Source organism: Leptodactylus fuscus, chromosome 4, assembly GCF_031893055.1.
Source record: "Leptodactylus fuscus isolate aLepFus1 chromosome 4, aLepFus1.hap2, whole genome shotgun sequence".
NCBI lineage: Eukaryota > Metazoa > Chordata > Amphibia > Anura > Leptodactylidae > Leptodactylus > Leptodactylus fuscus.
In genome coordinates this window covers 155,633,770-155,661,760 of record NC_134268.1, presented here as the reverse complement: position 1 = coordinate 155,661,760, position 27,991 = coordinate 155,633,770, and the positions used below count along the sequence as shown (strand labels likewise).

Here is a 27,991-nt window from a genome sequence, read left to right as displayed (position 1 = left end):
CATGCGCAGTCGGCTCTGCCCAGGCCCGATGCCTGGCAGAGTGAATTCAGAACCGGAAGACGCCGCAGGGACGCTGCACGGAGAAGACTTCTCGGAGGATCCAGCCCGACCCTCACTCGTGGACTTGGTAAGTGTAATTTGATCGAACGTTTCCTACCCTTGAAACGAGCATTTTCCCCCCATAGAGTATAATAGGATTCGATATTCGATTTGAGTAGTCGAATATTGAGGGGCTACTCGAAACGAATATCGAATCTCAAACATTCGCTCATCTGTAATCATTAGTTAAAGGGGTTCCCGGGATAACTTGAAACCCCTACACTAATTTCAACATCTTCCGCCCTCCTACTTTCTAAATAACATTATCAGTCAAAAATGTACAGTTACCCATATCCCTGGGGCAGTCACATGACCGCCCGGGGGACATTTTAAGATTATCCAGTGACGATCCGTTTCCCTATTTCCGGAAATGGATCGTCACTACTACTCCCCTGATCCACTCCATTATACTTACCCTCCATGCTTCTCCTAGCGAGACCATTCCTCCCTTTGTAAAGATTCTGCAGTGTACGCTCTTCTCATCTTCTCCAAGCACTTACGTACTGCTGCCGGTAGTTCACCACTACTGTGTATCCACGCTTGCGCAGTAGACATGGATCATCGCAGGAGGAGTAGCGCTTGCACAGACTGAATCAGTACAGGAGGAGGAAAGGCCATCTCACAGGAAAAAGCGTGGAGGGTAAGTATATAATATGGGTCGCGGTTGGGCTGAGTAGGTAGGAAAAGGCAGGATAACCATATAGACAAAGAGGGGGTATGTATAGGAGGAAATGAGGAAGGAGGGGGTAGTAAGATGAGAAGAGTTAATGAGGAAGTTACATAGCAGAAAGCTGAACTAAGTAAACAAAAGCAGGTGATACCAGGAGCTCCCAAAGACACCCAGAAATCACTCAAAACAAGCTAAAGGGAAATGGGTGAATTTATTAACCCATTAATAGTACTAACAGACATTTAAAAAACAAACAAACATTTTTTTGCCTGGAATATCCCTTTAGGGCAGGGCCCGACTGGCCAGAAGCGCCATGATTGGGCCGTGGCGGAAACGCCGCGGTAAAAATCACGGCATTTCACAGTGCTTGAAAAGTGGATGGGATTCATACGAATCCCATGCCCACTTTGGGAAAAAAATCACAGCGTGGACACGCTGCGAATTCCAAAACCGTAGCGGTTTTGAAAATCACAACATGTCAATTATATCTACGGAAACACTGGTGGCTTTCCCATAGATATAATTGTAACAGAAAGTCTGTGAAGGAAAACTCTGTGAACTTTCTGTTGAAAGCATTGCGGGAAGAACTGCAATGTGTTCACGTTGCGGTTCTTCCCGCAGCGCTTTAGTGCTGCTTTGATGCCCAGTGGGGCCTTAGCCTAAGCAGGTTTTCTACTAATAAACCCCAAAACATAATTTTGTAAAACATATAACACAATTGATATGCTAACTATCCTATTTATGTCTATGTGAGGCAAACCAGTGAGTAAGATAGCAAATTGCAAGCAATTTGGAGTTATATGTAGACACATCTATATCTGCCTATCTTATGCCCCCCCTCCTCCTAAATGAGACTAATATTGCACCACTGCAACATTAAAGAAACACTAAATGTAAAATGTAAAACATACTGCATAACGCTTTCTAATATCACAGCATGGCGGAAACACTACTCTTAATAAATTTCCCCTAAAGTTGTCATATAGTAAGAAAAATCTAGACCGACTGAGCGCCATTCTGTATCGGTTAGTCATATTACATACATATTATTATACAAGATGCAAGTCCTCTACATCTTTTTTCCTTACACATGTTAGTTTAAGGCTGCATTCACACAGAGTAACGCCAGGCGTCATTTGTGTGTAATTTGTGTGTCTTTTACGGCCGTCATAAAACGTTTACATAGAGTTCTATAGGAAAAGACGGCCGTCATTTACGGCCGTCATTTACGGCCGTCATTGTAATGACGGCCGTAAATGACGGCAGTAAATTACGGACGTCTTTTCCTATAGAACTCTATGTAAACGTTTTATGACGGCCATAAAAGACACACAAATTACACACAAATGACGCCTGGCGTTACTCTGTGTGAATGCAGCCTAAGGGTTTAGTCTGTTTGATGTACAGCTCAGGCCAGCAGTATTCATGCTTAAGATTTACATACAGAGATAACAGGCACTGATCAAGAGCTCTTTTATCAGGCCTTTGAAGCTGAGTACACTTTCCAGCTGTCTATTGCAGTTTAGAGAAGAGAATAAAGATGGCTGTAAGAAAGGACTAGCTGACCACTGCGGGTGGAGTGTTCTGAAACATAGGCAATGAGCTGTAAGCATTGAGGACCAAGGTAACCACCAGTATCCGCCTGCAGCCTCTCCATGTTTTTTTGGCCAGACACAAAGTCCTGCATGTCCGACTTTGTGTCCGGTAAAAAAAAAAAAAAAAAACAGTTTCCCAGAGTCTACAGGCAGACACCAGCGGATAACTTTACCTATTTAAATGAATAGATTTTTAAACAAACTACCGGGAAGCTATCTCATGTCTAGTTTCGCCATGGCTGAGGACAGAAATCTGGAGGAATGACACAGGGCGGACACTGACACAAGTGTGAACACCCTGTTAACTGTAGCTGAAAAATGTGTAACCTTAAAACTTGGGCCAAACCCTTTACAGGGGCTCTATCAGCATAATTTTGCTGATAGAGCCCCTTTAAAGGGTTTGGCCCAAGTTTTAATGTTACCCATTATTCACATGATAGGTAGAAACATGCTGATGGTGAAAGCCTGCCATCTGGGCCCTTTACGATTCGCAAGAATGAGGATTCCTCTCCTCCATCTAAATAGAGCACCAAGCAGTGTCTTTCAGACAGGGGTACAGTAAACTTGGGCCAAAAAGCCTTTAAAGGAGCTCTATCAGCAAAATTATGCTGATAGAGCCCCACATATTCGTGAATAGCCTTTTAAAAGGCCATTCAGGCCCCCTCCCCCCATTTTAAAATAATACCCGAAAAAAGAATATGACAATCATACCGTATCGTGCATGCTGGGCCGGCATGCGCGGTCCAACGTCATCTTTAGCCACGCCTACCTCTTCTTTCTTCTTGCAGCGATGTCCTTGGGTCCCGTCTTCCTCATCTTCTTATTTTGGAGTCATTGCTTGTAATCCCGGGCCGGCACAGTAGCAGGGGAACAGTAGCAGGGGAACTGAGTATAATGAGCATGCTCAGTTACCCTGCTACTGTTCCCCTGCTACTCCTCGGGTCCCGTCTTCTTCGTCTTCAATCTCAGGGGCGCAGTAGCAGGGGAACTGAGTATGGCACAGGATTACAAGCAATGACGCTGGAAGATGAAGATGAGGAAGACGGGACCCGAGGACATTGCTGCAAGAAGAAAGAAGATGGCTAAAGATGACGTCGGACCGTGCATGCCCGCCCAGCATGCACGATACGGTATGGTTATCACATTCTTTTTTAGGGTATTATTTTAAAACGGGGGGGGGGGGGGGGGGTAGTTTAATATAACATTAGCAATGCCTGAATGGCCTTTTTATAGGCTATTCACGCATATGTGGGGCTCTATCAGCATAATTTTGCTGATAGAGCCCCTTTAATTTGAGGCAGTTCACTTATTTATGTACTGTGTATCATGAAATATAGTAAAACACAATATGATATGATATATTTATCTTACTTAATTACATTCATGCAAATAATTACTGTACATATATGTGGTACCAGACAAGTGAATTAGATTTGAGCAAATCTCATTGACATCCATTTATGTACATGCTGAGAAAATTTACTTACAGATACTAACCTACAGTGTAGATTTGTTTCTTAAAACCACAGAAATAGCAACATTTTATTGCAAATTTCCCTCCATTGAATCCAATGAGGAAAATGAAATTCACAATGAAATCTTAGTATAGCAGATGTTGCTGCAGATGGACTGCGGAGCTAAAACTAAACTCACAGGTGCGGACAAAGGTTTAAAAAAAAAAAAAAAAAAAAAAAAAAGCAATCTTCAGCTATTCCCTTGGTGCTTGTCTCCTTCCCAGGCTCTGTATTCTGCTTTCAGCCGTGTTACATCATGTTTAAAAGTGGCCACTGCAACCAATCACAGATCGCAGCAGTCATATGTGCCAATGTATCATCATTGGTGGCCAAGATACAGAGACCTGTAAATGACCAGACACGCGTTACCCAGCGTGACACAAACATGACATGGTATATACTATTTTTTTATATTTTATCTTTTTTCTCCCTCATTTTTATGTACTGGAGTGACACTATAGCTCAAAACCGAAATTAAACCTAGAGTATGTCCTTAATATGTCTACTGCATGCCTTTAATTTCTACAAATGTCTTTACCTTAGTTCACATTTACTTAAGGATCGCAACTAAATCAAATACAGTCTTACAATATGTTAGAAAAATGGTTGAGGGACTGCAATTCACAACACAGTCACTGGTTAGTAACACATAAACTCAGATAGCAGAACAATTTGTGACACTATATTGCAAATTCATGTTCTCTTGAAAAACTAGTCTTCTTGTGATGCATATATCTGGTGATGTCCAGCCAAGACGAAAGGCAAGGAAGAGCGAAATGAAGGAAATTTTTGGGAATATAAATGTGTGACTAATGATTGATATATACAGTGCCTACAAGTAGTATTCAACCCCCTGCAGATTTAGCAGGTTTGATAAGATGCAAATAAGTTAGAGCCTTCAAACTTCAAACAAGAGCAGGATTTATTAACAGATGCATAAATCTTACAAACCAAAAAGTTATGTTGCTCAGTTAAATTTTAATAAATTTTAAACATAAAAGTGTGGGTCAATTATTATTCAACCCCTAGGTTTAATATTTTGTGGAATAACCCTTGTTTGCAATTACAGCTAATAATCGTCTTTTATAAGACCTGATCAGGCCGGCACAGGTCTCTGGAGTTATCTTGGCCCACTCCTCCATGCAGATCTTCTCCAAGTTATCTAGGTTCTTTGGGTGTCTCATGTGGACTTTAATCTTGAGCTCCTTCCACAAGTTTTCAATTGGGTTAAGGTCAGGAGACTGACTAGGCCACTGCAACACCTTGATTTTTTCCCTCTTGAACCAGGCCTTGGTTTTCTTGGCTGTGTGCTTTGGGTCGTTGTCTTGTTGGAAGATGAAATGACGACCCATCTTAAGATCCTTGATGGAGGAGCGGAGGTTCTTGGCCAAAATCTCCAGGTAGGCCGTGCTATCCATCTTCCCATGGATGCGGACCAGAGGGCCAGGCCCCTTGGCTGAGAAGCAGCCCCACAGCATGATGCTGCCACCACCATGCTTGACTGTAGGGATGGTATTCTTGGGGTCGTATGCAGTGCCATCCAGTCTCCAAACGTCACGTGTGTGGTTGGCACCAAAGATCTCGATCTTGGTCTCATCAGACCAGAGACCCTTGAACCAGTCTGTCTCAGAGTCCTCCAAGTGATCATGAGCAAACTGTAGATGAGCCTTGACATGACGCTTTGAAAGTAAAGGTACCTTACGGGCTCGTCTGGAACGGAGACCATTGCGGTGGAGTACGTTACTTATGGTATTGACTGAAACCAATGTCCCCACTGCCATGAGATCTTCCCGGAGCTCCTTCCTTGTTGTCCTTGGGTTAGCCTTGACTCTTCGGACAAGCCTGGCCTCGGCACGGGAGGAAACTTTCAAAGGCTGTCCAGGCCGTGGAAGGCTAACAGTAGTTCCATAAGCCTTCCACTTCCGGATGATGCTCCCAACAGTGGAGACAGGTAGGCCCAACTCCTTGGAAAGGGTTTTGTACCCCTTGCCAGCCTTGTGACCCTCCACGATCTTATCTCTGATGGCCTTGGAATGCTCCTTTGTCTTTCCCATGTTGACCATGTATGAGTGCTGTTCACAAGTTTGGGGAGGGTCTTAAATAGTCAGAAAAGGCTGGAAAAAGAGATAATTAATCCAAACATGTGAAGCTCATTGTTCTTTGTGCCTGAACTACTTCTTAATACTTTAGGGGAACCAAACAGAATTCTGGTGGTTTGAGGGGTTGAATAATAATTGACCCTCTGAATAAACTTTTCACAATTTAAAAAAAACAAAAAAAAAAAACAAACAAAGAAATAACATTCTTTTTTGCTGCAGTGCATTTCACACTTCCAGGCTGATCTACAGTCCAAATGTCACAATGCCAAGTTAATTCCGAATGTGTAAAGCTGCTAAATCTGCAGGGGGTTGAATACTACTTGTAGGCACTGTATATATATATATATATATATATATATATATATATATATATATATATATTATTTTTTAAATGTTCTGTGCCAGATTGCTTGGATTTAGAAAGTTTGGAACTAGACTAGACTATGCCCCAAATTAATCAGTGGCTTGTGCTGGGTGGGGTGATGAATGGGTTAGAAATTTGACTCATCTTTAGACATTCGTCTAACTTTTTGCCATCTCTTCTTCGATTTTCATTATACCAACTTTTTGCCCCCTTGTTGAGTAAGCTGCAAAAAGCTGACACAGTAAAAGTGATGCATGACCTGCACCAGACTTCTATATCTCCATCTATGGAACAATTTTCATTATTAAACCTGCAATTCAATCCTCTAAACTTCGAACTTAGAATTTCAGATCAAACAATGTCTTTATCTTACAATTATTAAAATGGTTTCTTCTTCTTACATTAGAATTGTGCATATATTTTATCTTCACAGCAGAACTGCTTTCCCAGAATGCCTCCATAAGTGTATTCATAAGCTACGAAGCATTTCCAGTCATGGTCACTTGCATATACTGTTATATATAAATTACTGCTTGTAATAAATATCTTGCTGTGATAATCGAGTAGCAGCCATATAATAATATTTCTTCTTATACATTGAACATGTTTTAAATGTTTCTGTTTTTTTACTACCTTTACAGTACTTCAAAGATTTGATCATGAAGGCAACAAGACAAGTTTCTCATCGGTTTTCTTTACCTTTAATGGATTAGAAACCCACAGGACGTGTTTGTCGAGCGAGTTCTTTTTTTATATGAATAAGCACAAATTATGGAACTTCTGTAAAATGTTTCCAATTTGTATAATAACATGCCCCACAGATTAGGTAATTAAATGTAGTTTAACTTTGGGTCCCCTACTACTTTCCAACCCCGTGTTGTCCATTTCTGCATTAAAATATTGGCACTGAAAGAGCCAGAGGATAGACCGCTGTGAAATTAATTATAACACATGCAACTTTAAACACATCACTTATTGCCAAGTGGAGTATTCAGCCTGTGCTGTGTGCGAAGGAATAAAAAAGACGACTCAAAAGACTGGAAGGAAACTTTTATTTACATATGCAGCTAGAGTAGTCATGTCCCTTCATGTACCTTGAAGAAATGTCATATAGGTCCGCTCTGGACTATATTTATACAGGTGCTGCATATCTTACGTTGACATCATTAGATTTTTTTTCCTATCATCATCAAGCATGATGTATTCTAGACATCTGTAATCAATGCTGGGAGAAGCCTCATAAAACACTAATCAGGGTGGAAATGGTAACATAAAATACAAAGTCCTGCTCAATCCTTCATAAATATGCAAGCAGAAAGACAGATAAAAGATGACATTTGCTCTCTGGAGATCTATAGATAATGTTTTTATTTGATTATCTTCACATTAGATAATTCCAGATAGCCCACCATTGTTCTGAAGGTAGTACTGTCCCATGTCCCAAAAAGATAATCATCTATAACCTCTAGAGGAGGCCTGAGATATATCATCTAATAATTCTGCCTTCTAAACACTTTTTCATTCCCTCTGACAGGTACTCATGAGGGATGAGTTAAGAGCACTAAGGATATAATTGCATGGCCAAGGGCCAAAGCAGTAAGTCATGAAATGGTTCGAAATGTTCAGCTGAGAACAGTCGAGGATGGCACAGAGTCATAGAAAGTATGGCAAGGAAACTGGAAATTTCTCATGTCTTAGATGTCTGGTTTCTTCTAGTGTGGAGGTCTGGAGGTCTCTATGCTGTATATAGTTACAATGTGCATAGTTGTGTGATAGATCACTGGATACTATTTTCCCACAAAAAGCAGTTTATCAATGGACTCTCTGCAATAGTTTAGCAGAAACTGTCAAAAATATAGATGTTGAAGCAAGAAGAAATACTTCTGCTTATACGTTTGCCTTTTATTGTTGTATACTATATGGACAAAAAAATTGGGACGCCTACACATTATACCTACAGCTTTCATGACATCCCATTGTCAATCCATAGGCATTAATATGGAATTGGACCCCTGTTTGCATCTAAAATAGCTTCCACTCTTATGTGAAGGCTATGTCCAAAATTCTGGAGTGTCTGTGCAAAATTTGACCATTCATCCAGAAGAGCCCCGACCATTCATCTAGTGTTTGTAGGGTCAGACACTGATGTTAGACATGAGGGTAAGACTCACAATCTCTGTTAGAGTTCATCTCAAAAGTATTCAGGATTGCCATCAGAGCTCTAGGCAGAATAGTTGCGTCCTTCCACACAAAACTCACCCAATAATGCCTTTATGAATCTGGTTTTGTGCACTGGGGTACATGCTGGGACAGAATAGGGCCTTGCCCAAACTGTCCCAACAAATTTAGAAACTTACGCATATCCACAATGTCTTGGTATGCTAAATAATTAAGATTTAGCATAACACTGGAAATAAGTGAACCAAGCCAACCCCTGCACTTTGCAAGACCTTGACTTTTCAATATTAACCATATAGGGCAGGGGTCTCAAACTCAATTTACCCGGGGGCCACTGGAGGTAGAGTCTGGGTGAGGCTGGGCTGCATCAGGTTTTCCACAAGCTATGGGTGCCGCAGCAAATTTAGCTCCGCCCACTTTTATGTTCACTTCGCCCATCCTCATTTATTTTTCATGTGCCCCCACACAGTATAATCCTCCTACAGTCACCCATACATTATATGACCCCACATTACAATGTTTCCTTCCAAATGTCCCACAGTATTAAATCCCTATCTTGGTGCCCTAGTTTAAACTGGGGGAAACTAGAGGGGACATGAAACTGGGGAAGCTGAGGGAGACATTAAACAGTGGGTGTAGTTGGAGGTGGGAAATAATGGCAGCTAAAATGGGACATTAAACTGGGGGTAACTAGAGGGGGACATTAAACTTGGGCAGCTAGAAGCAGACATTAAACCATAGGGGGGTAGCTGAACGGTGACATCACACACAGGTCCTTCAGTTTACAGTAGTACAAGCTTTCCACCGATCACCCATCACAACACTAAAGGTACATAGCGGAACATACAGGGAGCTGCGCGGAACTGTGGGACAAGAGTATAAAAGTGTGACTTTCCTGTTAAATGCAGGAAGGTTGGGAGCTATGTATTGGGATAGGGGCCGCAAACTATTGTCCCGGGGGCTGCAGTTGGCCCGCGGGCCGCGAGTTTGAGACCCCTGATATAGGGGATCATGAAATATCTAGGAAGAAAGACATTTCACTAAATGACTTGCTGCAATGGTAGCATCCTTTTATACTACCATCTGGAATGCAGAGACCTCTTTAGAGTGACCCATTGTTTCATAAATGCTCACAAAATTTGGGTAACATGGCTGCTCAATGGTTAGCACTGCAGCCTTGAAGTGTTCAAGTCCTGTGTTTGAATCCTGCTAGGTACAACATCTGCAAGGAGTTTGTATGTTCTCCCTGTTTTTGTGTGGATTTCCTCCCATATTCCAAAGACATACTGATAGGGAAAAATTTAGATTGTGAGCTATATATGGGGCTCACAATCTACATTTAATTAAAAAAAAAAAGTTTGTAAAAGCAGATTGTTTGGCTGTGAGCTGTTAGCAGGGAACAAAAGGAGAAATCCTAGATCAGAGACTGCACATTCCTGTCCTTCAGTTAGTTTAGATGAATGAAGATAAAAGTTGGATTTGTTCATCTGGATCAATTGCACATGGATGAATTACCTTTGTGTACCTGGTAGTGTTTTCATTGGGTAGGCGTGGATTTTTCCATTGAAAGAGTACCTTCAATCCATAGCACTACACTCAGAGAAATAAATCTGACAATGAGAGGCATAGTCCAGAGAAGGGGTAGCTTGGCTGCGTATATAATAGTATAATGACAAAAGCCCCACCTATCTGCTTAAAATTATTACAATATGCTAAGCAATAATTAGCTATATGAAAATCATAGAAAATGGAATAAACCCTTTGTAATATCTTTATTTGCTTTCCAGTTCTGAACCATCTTTTCACACTACCGCCACTGTCTGCCCAGGGTTTCCGTCCTAAACCCCAAAGAAACTGGACAGGCTTGCCGGCGGTCTGCTTTACAACCCATTCATTTGAATGGGTTGTAAAGCAAATCACTGGTGTCCGTATGCAGCCTCTCCGCCTGGAAACAGTTTTTTTGCACAGACAATCTGGCAGGGCCAGATTTACTGTAGTAATACCATTTTGGGGAATGTCTATTGCTTAGATCTCCTTTTATTTAAATTGGACGCGAAAAAGTGGCGGTTTGGTACTTTTGAATTTGACGTTCTCTGTACAGGAAAAATATTTTATAAGTAGACCAGGCATTTTCGGACACAGGGATACCTAATGTGTATGTGCATCACAGTATTTTTCTACTTTTATATGTATTCTAGGGAAAGGAGGTGATTTAGAGCTTTTTTTAAATTATTTTTTTTAATATTTCTTTAAAAGCTTTCTATTTTTTTTTTTAACCCCACTAGGGGGCTTGAACCTGCAATCATTTGATTGCAAGTCCCATAGATGGCAATACAAGTGTATTGCCGTCTATGGGAGATTCTGTACATTACTATCGCGGCTGGTCATAGACGAGCTGCGCTAGTAATATTGCTATGACAGGCCTGTGAGCCTTCATTAGGCTCCCGGCTGTCACCGGAACAGGTCGGCCTGCGCAGGAGCAGAAGCCAGCCTGCAACTTTAAGTGTATGGGGCCAATGGGGACCGGCCCCAGGGATGTTTTTGCACTTTTGGAGGGGGAGTTAAGTTTTAATGCCTGCAATTAGAATGCATTCTGATTGCAGGCATTAGCTTTTTATACCTGGCATCTGCTCTAATAGCACAGCGGATGCTGTGTAGGCTGCAGTCGCAGCATCGCTCCACTCTGCCGATGCAGGAAGCCAGTGGCGTCAAGAGCATTGTGGTCCCGCTCCTCCGCCCCCTGTCCTACGGTATAGCCAGCATATAAGACGACCCCCAACTTTTCAGAAAAGCTTTGGGGGTTAAAAAGTCATCTTATACGCTGGAAAATCTGGGTATATTACAATTTTTTTTCAAAATCCTCTTTACCATATACATGATTTATGTAAGGTTTGTTGAAACAGTGCTCACTTAACATAAATGGACCAACATGGATATGCAATAGATTTATTAGGATGGTTACGTCTACTTCACTCTGGTAGTTATTTACTTAAATATTATACCGCTTATAGAATATACAGAAGTAGGGGTCTTCAACTTGAATGGGATAACTGACTTAACTCACAATCACAACAACATTCATTAAAAGCAATGGGAAAAAGTAACATTAAAGTGATTAGAAACTCATTATTTAGTTATGTTACAATTGTCAATTTTTTCATTTTTTAAACTGTTATGAACTTCATCAATGCACAGAATTGAAGCATCTTACAAAATTATATAAATATAATAACTATATAATAAATATATTAAAAGATATTCAGAAATAAATTAGAATTTTGTATTTTAATTCAGTCAAAAAATTACTGATTGTAATTATAACATTTAGTAAACTTATATAAATGGCTAAATCCAACTTATATAGTGATTTCAAGTGATTATGTGGACTCATGAGATTCACATGAAGTGACTGACTGCCCTGCTGCTTTTACAGTAAGTCTGAAAGCAAGCTGCTCCTGGCTATGCAAAATCTTCTAATCCGATAGAAGGTCACATAGAAGGTCTGATGAATCACTGAATAGGTCAAACCCAACATTTTCAGGGATTGACACCGAAGAAACATTATTATATTTATCTCAGAAGATGCTGGGAAAGAAGACAAGACCCAGAATGGTGAGACAAGGTGGGTATGAGCTGTTTGTTATTTTTCCATAGCTCCCCTGAATCTCCAATTATTATACTCTGGGTTAAAGAGACCCCAGAGTGTAATAATGGCTCATCTGCTTTGATCCCGTTCAGATCAAGCTTAAAATTACTAGATGAATCTCACAAGTTTTCTCATCCTACTTATACTTCAAGGTAACCACTAACATATGTAAAAATGATTTTCCATGGTAAAAACATCTCATAGCTGTTATATGTTTTCAGAAGAAATCTCTTTGCATTCAGTTCAGAATCTATCGACAGCTTACTAACAGTTCACTAATAGAAAAGCAAGGTCAAAATGCCTTTTGCTTCCTAGAAAGCAAGTCTTATAATCCTCCTTTATTAAATCTTTTTGTCTGCTTGCTTCCCAGCTAATCTGCCAGTTCTTTCTGTAGTGTCTTACAATCAGATTAAAAGCATCCCTTCAATCCTTACCAACTCGTACTGCTTTAACAGTTACTTATATTGTCATCAGAGGTGTAAACCTACCTCTACACGATAGGATTAACAAAAAAGGTTAACTTTTTCTTGTTTGTTTTTAGGGGCTCAATAGGATGCCCTTTTATACAGGCTAACAACTTTTACAAAAGAAGTTCCAAGGAAAGTTTGTTCCTTATTATTGCCACCTTGTTGTCTGCATTTACATAGACAACTGATCACTGCTGTGAGATAAGTAACATAAAAGATGCAGTCACATGAAAAAATGAGCATTTGCTTGTTTGTTATTGAGTCGCTGGTACCTTTACATAGGCCGATTACTGGGAACGACCATCATTAGAATAGTCATTTCCAATAATCCGACTGTGTAATAAACCCTAAACTGGGTATTCCCATCTTGATAATTATTTCTTCAGAACCTTATTGGTGATATATTGAAATTCACTGCCATACAGTTTGTATTGCACTTGAAAAAGGGCCCAGAATGAAACGTGTCATGCCTAATAAACTGTTGAAGAGTATCCCTTTGGTTGTGCACGCTTACTCCCTATCCCTCCATTCCTGTTGGGTTCACTTGAAGAACTACTGTATCATTGCTTTACATAAAAGTAACTGTCACGGAGCAAAGGTATACGTCTTCCTCCGGATGGTCTTTTGAATCAACAGGGACGCAAGAGGTCGGGAGACAACAGCAATTTATTGTAATCCACAAAGTTAGTAGCCGGCGGCGGTCACATCAACCGTAATAACAATAAGTCCACAGAAGTCACAATCCAATGATAGCTTTGGTTCCTTGGTCCTGTAACTAAATTCTGGCTCTCTGCAGAGCTGTGCACAGGCCGGCTAACACATACTAACTGCTAGCTATATACTATATACTAAACTGTTACACCTATACCTGGGGGTGGGAAGGGCTGAGCCACAGATCCTTCCCCCCTCACCTATGCCAAGGAGAGCAGACTCCCTGTCTACTATGGACAATGCACCATCCAACATCTTCTTGGAGACACTGATCAGATTATCTCCACCCATTGTCCTCACTAGTTAGAGGTATTTGCATACAATGTGCTAACACACTAGACCCGAATCAGCCAACTACACACTGATGTTTACAACAGGTTAGAGAATACATTCCACATGAAATATATATTACACATTGCCTATAGTATAGACTCTAACCATCCCGTGACAACCCCTCCCCCTCTCAAAACATGTGCATGACACAATTGGCCTACACAGGTAAATTGGGGAATGCACATCAGTCTCTATAGCTCATATGTCCTCCTGCCGGGATAACCCATCCGCGTTCTGGTGTTGGTTCCCTCGGCGGTACTGAATGGTAAAGTTGTAGGGTTGAAGGGCTGGCATCTGTCAGAAAATCCGGTGGATCCATGTTGGCTTCTCCCTGAGCTTGGCTTCGGGTCACTGCTCCCACAAAGTGGCACTGTAGATTTCCAACATCGTTGCCTAACAGAACATCGGCCGGCAGCCCGCTCATCACACCAATTGTGCATCGTTTTGGTCCATAACCATAGTCGAGTTCCACGGTAGCTTTAGGAATACGTCTTTGAGTACCCCCTGCCAACTTGATAGAAATGCCAGGACCCTCCTCTAGGGCCTCGGGTCGCACAACTCGGGGGTCCGCTACCGTTAGGAAAGCTCCCGAGTCCCGGAATCCAACAACTGTTCGGCCATCCAGTAGGACCTCCTGCAAGTGCTTCCTCTGAAGGTTTGCGGGATGTGTGGCGGAAGGCTGAATCCCATAGACCCCTGGAGGTGGAACAGATGTGTCATTCATGGAGTCATCTGGAAATGGGGCCAAACTTTCTGTCCTAGGAGTGGTTCCCAGGTAGTGAATAGGCCGGGATGCCACGGTGGCCCGTGCCCCCATGTTAACAGGGCAACTAGCTTGCAAATGTCCAGGCCGCCCGCACCCAAAACATCTGCGCTCTAGCATTCTTCCAGTAGGTCGTTGTCTAGGGACAGGGTTGTTCATAGCTGGAGGCCGATGGGCTGGGGCAGGGGTAGAGGGGGAATTGTAATCCTGAGGCCGGGCACGAAAGGTGGTTGGCTGGCTGAAGGGTGTCTGGCGGACTGTGGTAGTTTTCCGCTCCTCTGCAAACAACCTCTTCCACTGCGGCTTGATGGTCAGGCCCTCATCTGCAAGAGAAGCAGCTTGCTCAACTGTGGCTGGGTTCCGTTCCAGCACCCACTCACGGATCTCAGCGGGGCACTGGGAAAAGAACTGTTCCTTAAGTATGACTTGGAGGATCTTATCGACTGTGACAGCCTCCTCTCCTTCTAGCCAGCGCTTGCATGCTTGCTTCAACTTGTGGGCGAACATGTGGAAGGAGCTTCCCCCATTGTAAGACAAAGAGCGGAACTGAACTCGGTAGGTCTCTGGAGTGACTGCATAATACTTCTGCACCGCTCTTTTAATGGCCTCATAGTCCCGCTGATCACTAGGGTCCATGGCTCTGAGAGCTTCCGCAGCCCCATCTCGTAGGTGCCCCACCAGATACCGGACCCAATCCTTCTCTGGGACTTCCATCAGGTGGCACTGGTGTTCGAAGTCCTGAAAATATCCATCAACATCCCCAGCCGCTTCCTCAAAGGTCTTGAAGTGTTTATGGGAGACATATGGTGGTTCTCTCACTGTTGGGCTGGGGGTCGACGTTTGATTATAATTCCTCATAGTTATCTCAGCCATTCGCATTTCATGCGCCATTCTTTCCTTTTCATGCGCCATTCTCTGTTCCTCCTTCTCCGTTTCCTGAGCCCTCTGTAATGCTCTACTCCTTTGCTCTGCAGTTGCTCCTAGCCCCAGCACTGCCAATTCCTCCTCATACAAAACAACCCATCTGCTCTTTTGGGTCTGTACCTGCCACTCCTGTATCTCTACTGTCTCCTGGGGGCAGCCCTCCTCATGGTCGCTTTGCAGGGTCATCTCCTCCAGTGCCTCGATCAGTTGCTCTTTCGTTCTTCCCTGGTAACTCAGGTTTAGTTCCCGGGCCCTTACTTGTAGACTTGCCATAGTCCAGTTCCTGTATTCTGAGGTTGTGGCTCCATTAATCGCTGGGCTGCTGTAGTCCATCTCGCTATCCGCTGTTGATCCCACTGCTGCCACCAGTTGTCACGGAGCAAAGGTATACGTCTTCCTCCGGATGGTCTTTTGAATCAACAGGGACGCAAGAGGTCGGGAGACAACAGCAATTTATTGTAATCCACAAAGTTAGTAGCCGGCGGCGGTCACATCAACCGTAATAACAATAAGTCCACAGAAGTCACAATCCAATGATAGCTTTGGTTCCTTGGTCCTGTAACTAAATTCTGGCTCTCTGCAGAGCTGTGCACAGGCCGGCTAACACATACTAACTGCTAGCTATATACTATATACTAAACTGTTACACCTATACCTGGGGGTGGGAAGGGCTGAGCCACAGATCCTTCCCCCCTCACCTATGCCAAGGAGAGCAGACTCCCTGTCTACTATGGACAATGCACCATCCAACATCTTCTTGGAGACACTGATCAGATTATCTCCACCCATTGTCCTCACTAGTTAGAGGTATTTGCATACAATGTGCTAACACACTAGACCCGAATCAGCCAACTACACACTGATGTTTACAACAGGTTAGAGAATACATTCCACATGAAATATATATTACACATTGCCTATAGTATAGACTCTAACCATCCCGTGACAGTAACTGATATGTGAGAGACATGGAGTTAATAGTTAAATATTTTCATTATTGAGGTCTTTTATTATTACCTCCATATATCTCACACATTAGGAACCCTTATGTGAGGCACACAGGGATTAATGTGAGAGAAATGATGGGGTTAACTGCTATTAATGTGAGGCACATGGAGTTACTAAAACTAAATTAATAACCTCAAATGCCTGATGATAATAATAGGAATAGTTATCCCAGCATGTTCCTTTTTACTTTGAGCCTGGAGCCTTTGCAGGATGCATGTGATAGGATCTCTTCTCTGTATCGGACAGGGTCCTTGTGCTTTACAGTGATGAACTCCCCCCTCCTGAGCTTCATTAACCCCTGTCATTGGTGAGCAGAGAGGGCAGGTCACATGCTGGCTGCTGTGCCAGCAAAATATAACACACATGCCAAGAGTGGCGTGCCAGGGGTTGCCAACCCCTGCTTTATATTGTTATTTGGGAAGTTTTCCTCTGTCAACTTCAGCCCAGGACCACTAGTTAGGCTAATTTGCACTAGGATCCTGCAACTAACAGCACTGATTACTCAGAAATGGTGGTGGACTAGAGAAAATTTCTTAACTGTACCAAAATGAGTGAAGCAACACCTATTCAAGGATAAAAAGAGACTAAACTGGTGAATGTGGTGAAAGGACTTTTTTAAAGTAGAGAATAGAAATGAGCGAACACTAAAATGTTCGGGGTTCAAAATCCGATTCGAACAGCCGCACACTGTACGACTGTTCGAACGGGTTTCGAACCCCATTATAGTCTATGGGGGGAAATGCTCATTTCAGGGGTATGCAACATTTGATCAAATTCTACTTACCAAGTCCATGATTGAGGGTCAGACTGGATTCTTCTCCCTGCACAGCGTCCCCGTGTCCTCTTCCGGCCTTGAATTCACTCTGCTAGGCATCGGGCCTGGGCAGAGCCGACTGCGCATGCCCGCACTACAAGCGGACATCCACGGGGACGCTGCACAGGGAGAAGACTTCTAAAGGTAAGAGAAGAACCAGCGTTGATTGGCAATGTATAGCATTCTGCCAATCAACACTTGTTCTGCATCGAATCTTAACTTCGAACAGCTAGTAGTACTCGATCGAGTACAAGTATTTCGAATACCGTAGTATTCGATCGAACACCTACTCAATCGAGTACTACTCGCTCATCTCTAGTAGAGAACTCTTTATTAGGTATGTTGGTGTAAAAATGTGGTGACAGGAATAATCTGCTAAGCAGATGGGATTCATGCGAATCCCATGCCCACTTTGCATTTGAACCTGCAGTGCGGATATGCTGTGATTTCCAAAACTGGCATGGTTTTGGAAATCGCAACATGTCAATTATATCTATGGAAATGCCGGCGTCTTTCCTGTAGTTATAATTGTAACAGAAAGTCCACGGAGGAAAACTCCACGAACTTTCTGTTCAAAGTGCTGCGGGAAGAACCACGATGTGTTCTCGTCTTAGGGAGTCTTAGCCTCAAGCACATTTTATGCCTATTTCAGCAGCTTCGAAAAGTGTTTAGGCAAAGGGGTGTGGCTAAGAGAAGTTATAAGTTTGAAATAGTACAAAATAATATAAATGATCACTAATGATGAAGTCTCAAAGCTATGTTACTGTGTACATAGCCTCAATTAACCAAATATATGTTCTTCACTGTTTCTTGCAAGTATTATTTCCTCATTGATACTCTCAGCCCACAGAAAAATACAACAAACAGAGAAGGAATATAGATCCATGGGAAAAGTTTCACTCGCCCTAAGGTTGCACGATATTGAATGTGATGACTGTTAAAAAGAAGAATTCCGTTTTTTGGCTTCTTAACAAGTTTCCTTTTCTGAAAAGCTTTTATGCAGCGTGTTCCAATGAACCAGTTGAAGATGTTATTAACCTCAGGGTCTAAAACTAAAACACAGAGGTATTGAAATTCACAATAAAAGGCAAAATGCCTAGTACAGAGTCACCTATAAAGCATACTTATGATTACGTCTCTTGAGGTCATTTATCAAAGGCCAAAGAGTGATTTATATAAGCAAACTAGTGCATTTTCAGCCATTTTTGCATTGTGTGTTTGACTGACTTTACCAAAGCAATAAAAAAGACTTGTGTACTGTACAGCTGTCTTACAATGCAATTATATTTAGCCTGACATAATGGAAAAGAAAGAAAACACATTTTGTTTATTCATTTTAACTTTATAGTACTTTTAGCTAAAGTTATTCAGGAGTGGATTGCTCTTTATTATGTACGATGGAATGCAAATTGCAAATATAAATGTCAATTTTTTTCTAGGAATTTGAGTTATGTGAAATAGATAGATAGATAGATAGATAGATAGATAGATAGAGATGATAGATCGTACGATGTACGATGGAATGCAAATTGCAAATATAAATGTCAATTTTTTTCTAGGAATTTGAGTTATGTGAAATAGAGAGCTAGATAGATAGATAGATAGATAGATAGATAGATAGATAGATAGATAGATAGAGCTATTAGATAGATAGATAGATAGATAGATAGATAGATAGATAGATAGATAGATGATAGATAGATATGATAGATAGATAGATAGATAGATAGATAGATAGATAGATAGATAGATAGATAGATATATTAGATAGATAGATAGATAGATAAATAGATAGATAGATAGATAGATAGATAGATAGATAGATAGATAGAGATGATAGATAGATAGATAGATAGATAGATAGATAGATAGATAGATAGATAGATAGATAGATAGATAGACAGATGATAGATAGACAGATGATAGATAGATAGATAGATAGATAGATAGATAGATAGATAATAGATAGTGTGACAATTGGAGGTAATTTAGCATCAAAGGTAAGCGGTTTTCCTGGATTTACAGAGGTGTTGGTGGCGCTGGGTGCCAAATAAACAGCAGATCGGGTAGTGTAAACCAAAATAAGTGGCTTTACTCAGCTTACAAAGGAACAAAAACAACAAACAGCCTAGCCCACACACAGGGCACTATCTCACTTCTTGAACCCTCACTAGTCTATTGGGGCAAGATACTCTCAGGTTTCTTCTCACCAGTCTAGCTCAAAGTCCTTTATGGAATCCAGTCCTCTTGGGACAGACCAACTGTCTGTCTCTAACTGGTCCACCTTCCTCCTGCTCCTGCAGGTCACAAGCAATACTCCCTCTCTGGAGTGGGCTCCTTCTGGAATCCAGCCTTCTTGAAACAGACCTTCTGTCTGTCTCCAACTGGTCCAGTCCACCTGCTCCTGCAGGCCACCAGCAGCACTCTCCTGCTGTGTGCACTCCCTCTGGAGTTGAGCCCCTTTTCTCTCTGGTATGGGTGTGGTCAGAGTCCTTTTAAACCCTGTTTCTGGTCTCTCTACAGCGCCCTCTAGGTTCACACCATTACAATAGATAGATAGATATATAGATAGATAGATAGATAGATAGATAGATAGATAGATAGATAGATAGATAATAGATGCATGGATGGATAGATAGATAGATAGATAGATAGATAGATAGATAATGGATGGATAGAAAGTTAGAAGATCGATAGATAGATAGATAGATAGATAGATAGACAGATAGATAAAAGATGGATAGATAGATAGATAGATAGATAGATAGATAGATAGATAATGTCCTAATTAGTAAATGTAATGTGCTCTATATTTTCTACCATAGAACTGTCCACTAACTATGCAGGAGTTATCCTTTAAAAATGTGTTTCATTATGGTGACTTTTATGGTATTGTCAAAGAAATATTATCTGCTTTGTACTTTTTATCTATTCCATTAGTAATTGTGTAACATACTGAGAAGTGAAGAACAGATTTGCTTTTACAAGTCTGGCTCTGCACTTTCAAAATGTTAGACATAAATGGATATTCATAAGATTGGAATTCCCTGAGCTTTGGCTTGCAAGAAAAAAACTGCTGACTGTGCTTGAGAGCAGATAGTGTATCAATGTATTTAAATGTGACTTTCCCCTTCATTGTAGCTTAGTTTATGCTATTCCAAACCCATGAGATAAGCACTATGGGGACTAGGAGTGAAATGAAACTACTTGTATAGAAAGTGACATCCTACAGTGGTGATTTGTAGGTGCTCTTAACATGGATCACTTGATTTTTTGCAAAACATAATATTTTTTATAATACATTATAGTTATAATCTGGGCTATGCAGTAAAAGAAAGAGTTCCTGCGATCTTTGTTACATATGTTACATAAAGTCACACTGTGTTGCTTCTTACTATAATTTAAACATGTATCTAGACAATATTTCAACATAATTTCCTTCCCTGCCGAAGAAACCAACTATGAGGTAAATAAGGAAAGAAAGTCTGTGGGGAAGGTAGCTCAGTAGACGCAATGGTGCAGACCCAAACAGTCAAGACAGGGACACAAAAGGCACAGCAAACTGGTTTATTTAGAATAAAAAAAAAACTGGAAAAAATAAACAAAACAAAATAGAGCCTTAACTTCAGGGAAAAACAAAATAAATACCTGCTCGTCTGAGCAACTAACTAAACAGTAGGTTAACCTAACTATACGCATGGCTTACTACCAGTCACATGAACCAAACAAGCGCAATTTTGTCTCACCAGACTCAGGGTTACAGGACAGAACCATGCACCTCCTTTCACCTCTTGGATCTGCCATGAATTGCAGGCTCTGCAGCCTTTTATGGGTCAGTAATGAGCCCATGATCTACACCTGGGTTGAGGCCTATTCCAGATCCGCCCTGGACCACACATATGTCAGAAACCTGAGGCTGATATACGTGGACTTCATCACTTTGCCCTTTACCTTCTCAAAACTCCTATTGGCAATAATGTTCTGTTTAGCCCATATAGCTATTTTCAGACTTTGTTTTTATCAGACTTAAAGTCTGAAAAGCTGTTTCTTCAGATTTGGTGGTGATGGTAGTGGTGGGGGAGTTATTCAGATAGTGCCAAGCCAGAGGTAACAGCAGAATGTGTTCCAAATCCATTGAGACTCTCAGTGTAAAGAGCATTGGCTATGGCTAGCATAGTCAAACAGAGGAGCCACACTCTTTTGACTTCAATCCTTACCTTCTTATACTTTAGAAGCTATCTTGGCCTGCTCAGATTCTCAAATTTCTATATTTATAAATAGGGGCATTATTTCAGAGGGTGCACCCAGGCCACGGAACCTTAGGGGGTCCATGAGCACTCGTATAACTATAGGAGTCACATTGATAACAGCCAAGTGGGCCCATTCATTAACATTACAAAAGTAAGGCATTAAGTTAAACTTCTTTGATCTCCTTTCTGATTTTTTTGATGGCTAAGTATAATAAATGTATTACCCCTGTCCTCTGGTACACTAGAGTGAGACAGATGAAGATTTATCATACAGAGGTTATCACTGTCAGAAGGAGAACATTAACCTTGTAAAGTCAGAAGTAGGTCAGCATATAGTCAAGGAGGGATTCTGTGGAGGGAGGCAGAGGTATAAAGGTGGGCACAATTACTGTGTGGGGGCAATGATAAGGCTGGAAATGATGAGAACATTGTGTGCACATATATGTAGTTAAAACGTCTCAAGGGTGGTCTGGACCCAGGTAGAGATGGAAATGCAAATGTACGGGTAAGATGTGGCTGGTCAAGAGGAGAAGATTTGTAAGGAACCAAAGCTGATCTTTTTCACTAGGACCCATGTGACTTTAGTTATACCCCCGCCTACAAGTCTATGGTTATCTCATAAACTTACTCATTTCCATTCTTGTTGCGGTGTTATACATCAGGACCAACATATTTTGTACATGTTAACAATGAATTGGTGCAGTTTCTTTTGCTTCCAAAAAAATGAATTACACTTCAGATATTTTCTGTTTTCTACTGACATATTATATTATGATTTCCACACTAGCTGTATCAAGAACATAGTTCTGCTTTCCAGTGATAAAATATCAAACGATAAGACATCACAGTGATAATATATCCAGCTTCGAGCAAGACCAGGCTGGAGAACTTGTTATGACTTACTATCACAAGTACAGTATATCAGATATTCATCACATATTGGACAATGTGTGCACAACTATTGCAATGTATTTTTGTAGGATGCATTGATATAACAACCTTTCTTCTAGACCCACTAAATTTATGCCTAAATATTATTTTGAGATATTTTACTTTGTACTATGCCCCAAAACAGCTATTCAGGATAACAAGAGTAATAGGGCTTTGTTTTTGGGCAATGAAAATTTTACATTTTCTTCAGTATTTGTCTCTTTAACCTTTTTTCTCTTTATTTTATATCCATTGCCATGTATTACAACATTCAGTATACAGGTTAGTGGCTAAACATTGTAATATAATAAATAGAATGCGGCCAGATTACAATGTTTCATCCAATAACGCTTTTCTTTTAAAGAACTACAAGATGGATGTCATTGTCAATTGAAATGAATGGGAATGGCTGTTTAATGAATGTTATTCAAAGCGTGGACTGTACCATGTTTGCATGCGGTTCTGTGTCATTGGCAGATAATACCAAATGTACTTGGAAAATAAAATGAAAAATTATGTTTTGAGTCCTGGCTAAATTTATTCTCTAGAGATTCAGAGCTGTATTTGCAATTGCTTAAAATAATTGTTTTATGTCAATATAAAGCATTATGTGTATGTTAGAATGCAAGATCCAATGTAACTAGTAAGCAAAGTACAAAATAATGGTGGCGTGTAAGAAAAAATATAAAATAAAAAAATAAAAAAACACCACTATATAATTAAAATTACGAATATTAGTAGGAACTATATTTCATAGTTAAAAATTATATTCTCATTTCCAATCTAAATAAAAGAAACAAAAAATAATTTAAAAAATGGAGACTATTGTCATTCAAATGATAAATAGATATTTATCCTATACAATGAATGCCACAAAAAAATGCAATATGTAATATGTGATATGCAATATGTAATTTATTATTATTTTTGGGATACCAAGGCATAAAAAATTATCAAAAAATTCATAAGATAGGACATCATCTTTAGTTCAATGAGTTTCTGTCTAGCTGTATACTCAGTAAACTGCAGTGCTAATGCTCCGTACTTTTAATGGCAGTGGTTGTGAGTAGTACAACCTGTGTCCCATAGATTTGAATGGAACATGGGAAGCAGCACGTAAAAATGTTGGTAATGCCGGTACTGTAAGTGAGGGACTCACACACTCACTGGCTTAGGGGGCAGGGGATATTGTCACTCCTTGGGGAGAGACCACCATATAGGTGTGTGGAGAATTATTAAGCCTTTAGCACTCCAGTTTGCAAGGGACCATGGGAAGAATATGCAAATCTGTCTTCCATGATGTAATTAGGAAGTCAGGTGCCTCAGTGTTGCAAACCAATAGAGGGCACTCACTGGAATTTGCAAGCCTGTCTTCCCTGATGTAATTAGGAAGACAGAATCTCAGTGAAATAACCCAATAAAGGCTGCTCCCTTTAACATCATGCTTGACCTTCCAAGAGGCATTTGTTTTGCAATGATGCTGGGATTATTACGGGCGTTCACACTTGTGCTCCTGTGCGCTCTGTGTCATTCCGACGGGTTGATGTCCTAATCCCCAGCGAAACTGCACAGGGATCAGTTATAAAACCCATTCATTTGAATGGGTTTAAAAAGCAAACTGCCCATGTCTTTGTGTAGCCTCTCTATGGGGAAACTGGATTTTGGCCCAACACAAAGTTGGACATGCAGGACTTTGTGTTCGGCCAGAAAAAAACTGTTTCCCCGCAATGAGGCTGCATATGGGCACAGGCGGTTTGCTTTTAATAGCAGTTTGCTTTTAATACCCATTCAAATGAATAGGTTTTATAACTGACCGTCTGGAAGCCGTCCCTATACAGTTTCTCTGGGGCTTAGGACAGAAACTCAGAGAAACCCAGTGGAATGACATAGAGTGCACAGGGGCGCGAGTGTGAACGCCCAATTATAGGTGAAACAGTTGATCTGCAGGAGTTCTGACATTTGGACCCCTGCAGATTTAAAATCAAATCAATGTGCTATAGATAGAAAAAAATAACCCCTTTAATTAATTAAGGACCCAGTCTCATTAATTAGACTGGGTGCTTAAAGGGTTAAAGATACAGCGTCATCTGTCCCAATAACAGTGAAACCATGAGAAGTATAATAGCTATTTATGTAAAGTGTTAAAGTTTTAAAGTTAATTAATTTTCTAAATGGTTCAATGTATTTATCCACTTTTTTCTTCCATTCTAATACACGGAGTTTAAATGTCATTTCAGATAAGCTTGTAAAATTAACCTATTTAATTTTGCATTTAAATGAAAATTGTGTTATACATTAACCTCAAAGGTCATTGTTAGCACATCGGTATGAAAATGTGGTTCAACGCCATGCCCAGATGTTCTGTAATGGACAATTTACAAATTAAGTTATCTTGTACATATTATCAGGTTAAATGGCCACTAAGATGATGGAAATGATGTGATGGCCTGGATCGGAGTGTGGGGTCTTGCTTTTGCTTTCTCTCAAGAATTGATTATGTCCTTAGATAAAACGGAGAATTCTCTCATGACCTTGACTTACTTGCTTAGTTATGCTTCAGTACTTTGCTTTCCATACACTATTTTTGCAAGCAATTTCCGCATGTAATTGTACACATGCAGCAATCCCTATTGTAAGAGGCGCTCTATATGATTTATTTCTTTTATCCAGGCATGTTGTTAGAAAATACATACATCATAAACCAGTACAACAAGTAAAACTACCAAATAAATCTGTGTTAAAAGGATCAGGACGTGCAAGGGCATTTAATAAATTTCTATTCTCTATCAGACCATTGTACTTGTCTTTTCTTTCAGTGAACCAGAACAGTTTAATCTGCTTGCCTAATATACTTCTGCAATCAACAAACTGTGGATTAATTAATCTTACTCATCAATAATCACAAAAGTAGAACAAAAAGGTTGTCGGCGTTCTGAGAAATAGCTGCAAATATCTAAAGAATCTGTCTCAATTTAGCCCATCACTTAACGGTAAATCCTTACATCTGGTCGTTTGCTATAGAATATATTTTGATATCAAATTTTGCAACAACCTTCAATTTATAAAATTTATCACATTGCTTTAAGCATATTTTTCACTGTAATATATCCAATTATTACTAAGGGCACATTCTTATAATATTTTTTTTGCATACCAAACTGTTTAATGGATCCTTAAAAAAGGAACACAAACAAGTGTCAATTTATTGGTATCTGTTTGCATAGGATTCATGGTAAAAAAAAAATTAACATCTGTTTGCATCCATTTTTAGTGGATTTATTAAACAGATGCAGAAAACATAATGTGAATGAAGCTTCAGGTTAAGTTCACACGGGGTTTTTTGGTCAGGATTTTGAGGCCGTATCCACCTCAAAATCCTGACCAAAAAGACGGCTCCCATTGAGATCAATGGGAACCAGTCAGTTCTTTTTTCTGGGAGCCGTTTATTCCGGCTCCTGGAAAAAAGAAGCGGCATGCTCATTCTTCAGGGCGATTCACCTCGCGATTTGGCCTGAAGACACTCCCTCCTCTTGACTAGGCCCATTCATTGGGCCTAATCTGGAGCAGAGTGCGTGATTGGATGCTGGTACAGTACACTGGCAATCAGTGGCAGCTACCCGTTTTCTGTTCTGGAACCTGAGGCGGCCTCCGTGTGAACTCCATGTGAAACCCCAGTGAACTTACCCTAAGTTTGTTTCTAGCCTATTTTAGTTTGACTATACAGCATATCATTATTAAGGTCTTCGTAATGCAAACCATTAAATGAATCCCCTCCCAATACATTTGCGCTGCATTTTTTCCCCCGAATGGTTCTTAATTGCATTTCGCTACATGAAGCTTTACAAAAATTATATTCCTATTATATTATTTTTTTTATATTATTATAAATATTATCTATATTTATTTGAAATATAAGAGAAGTGAATTAATAGACTTACCCATATATTTCCATCTTGATGATAAGGTTTCCAGTTCCTGCCAGTGTCACTGTACAGTAAGCGGTATTGGGACACCCAGTCAGAACTGCTGTACCGGCCTTGCGTAGCTATTGCACGGATTTGTTTTCTACTTCCAAAATCCACCTGCAGCCACTGATAATGATCACTGTCCAATGGGGACCAACCACCATCTCCTGCAGAGTAAAAAACATTACATATAAATAATGTTCATAAGACATCTCAAAGTACTTTGCAGAACAAAAAAAAAAATCCTATTTTTACAATCTGTGTTCTACCTTAATCTCTCACCTTCTTACAGATTTTTTTTTGCAAAGCACCATTTAAATCCATGCCATACAAATCAATACGTATGTTTGATACCAATCAATTTCCATGATCAATCCCTCATTATCATGAGTCAGGTAATCTGTCCATTGCTGACCTTCCTTGCTAGAAAGCTTTTTTCTCAAGGCATCCTGCTGATATGTAAAACTACTTTCTTATTGCACAGTGGGAGGCCTAAATCTTTTGAATATAAAAAGCAAAGTATATCAAAGGCATGTGGTAGCACACATTATCACATTTACATAATCCCACAATATAATTTAATGAAAGACCTCAAAGCACACCAAGTGGAAAAAAGGCGAGCATTACAAATGGTTCACTTTGATCAGTTCACTTCAAAACAGTACTTATAGAAACATAGTATCCACAAAACATTTCTAATTAGCAAAATGGTTACCAAAAACAGTACTTTATTAACCTCTTGCTGACCACCAATTGACTGAATATGTCTAGGTAAAATTGCTTTGGAATGACGTACTGGTATCTCATTGTAAAGGTAGCTCCAGCAATTGAGTGTTCAGTTGCAGGAGTGGGATGCCAGCTGTCTGTGTCAGTCAGACTCCCCAAATAGAAGGTATGGTTTACTGCCTTCCCTGTCTTCCAGCAATAAGTGGCATGCATACAGCTGTGGAAGTCACCATTTTACGACTTACTCCAAGTCCATTGGTCATCTAAATGGCAGGTGTTTGGAGCTGCAAGATCCTAGAGGGCCCAGATTAACTCTGCATTGTATACTAGAAGGCTGTATTTCTCCTGTAACTGGGGCTAATTTATCATTCCCAGTTAAAAGAGAATTTAGTGAAACAAAAGAAAAAAGTAAATGAAAACAAAAATAAAATTTAAAGAAAATAAAAGACAGAATTTAAAAAATCCCACCGTACAAGTTCAATCCCTTCCCTGTCTAAAGGAATTACTAGAGGATCAAATACCCAGTAGCTAGTAGAAAATCCTGGGTGGAGGGGCACGACAAGACAGTGAGCCCTAAGCTGAACTCCTCCTCTGTCCCTTCCTGCTTGCTTGTCCTGTCCTAAGTGACTGGTGACAACTGGTCAACAAGCCTTTCCTAGGTATATGTGACAACACATGCAGGCAAGACAAACAACAACAAAGGAAGGTCAGCTAGCCAGGGGGTTGGTAAGAGTTGAGCAATGCAGTAAAACATCGAAATCCAAAAGAATAGTCAAAGGTAAAGCAAAAGGTCAATAATATGAGTACAGGTAACAAATCAGCAAGAGTAACAGCCTGCAAACACCAATGTGAATGTGAGCCAAGAATAAATAGGGAGGAAGAACCTGCTCAAGACCTGATAGGAAGATAGGTTGTCAATTACACAGGTAAGGCTA

The 27,991-nt window shown here is 40.4% G+C and overlaps 1 protein-coding gene across 1 annotated transcript in view; it reads right to left on the bottom strand.

Moving 5' to 3' along the window:
* CNTNAP2 (contactin associated protein 2) overlaps positions 1–27,991 on the bottom strand; it is a 1,390,705-nt gene that overhangs the window by 910,624 nt on the left and 452,090 nt on the right. Inside the window, exon 3 of the mRNA XM_075271239.1 lies at positions 26,304–26,497. Within this exon, the coding sequence (XP_075127340.1) occupies positions 26,304–26,497 (194 nt within the window). The remainder of the gene's footprint in view (positions 1–26,303; positions 26,498–27,991) is intronic.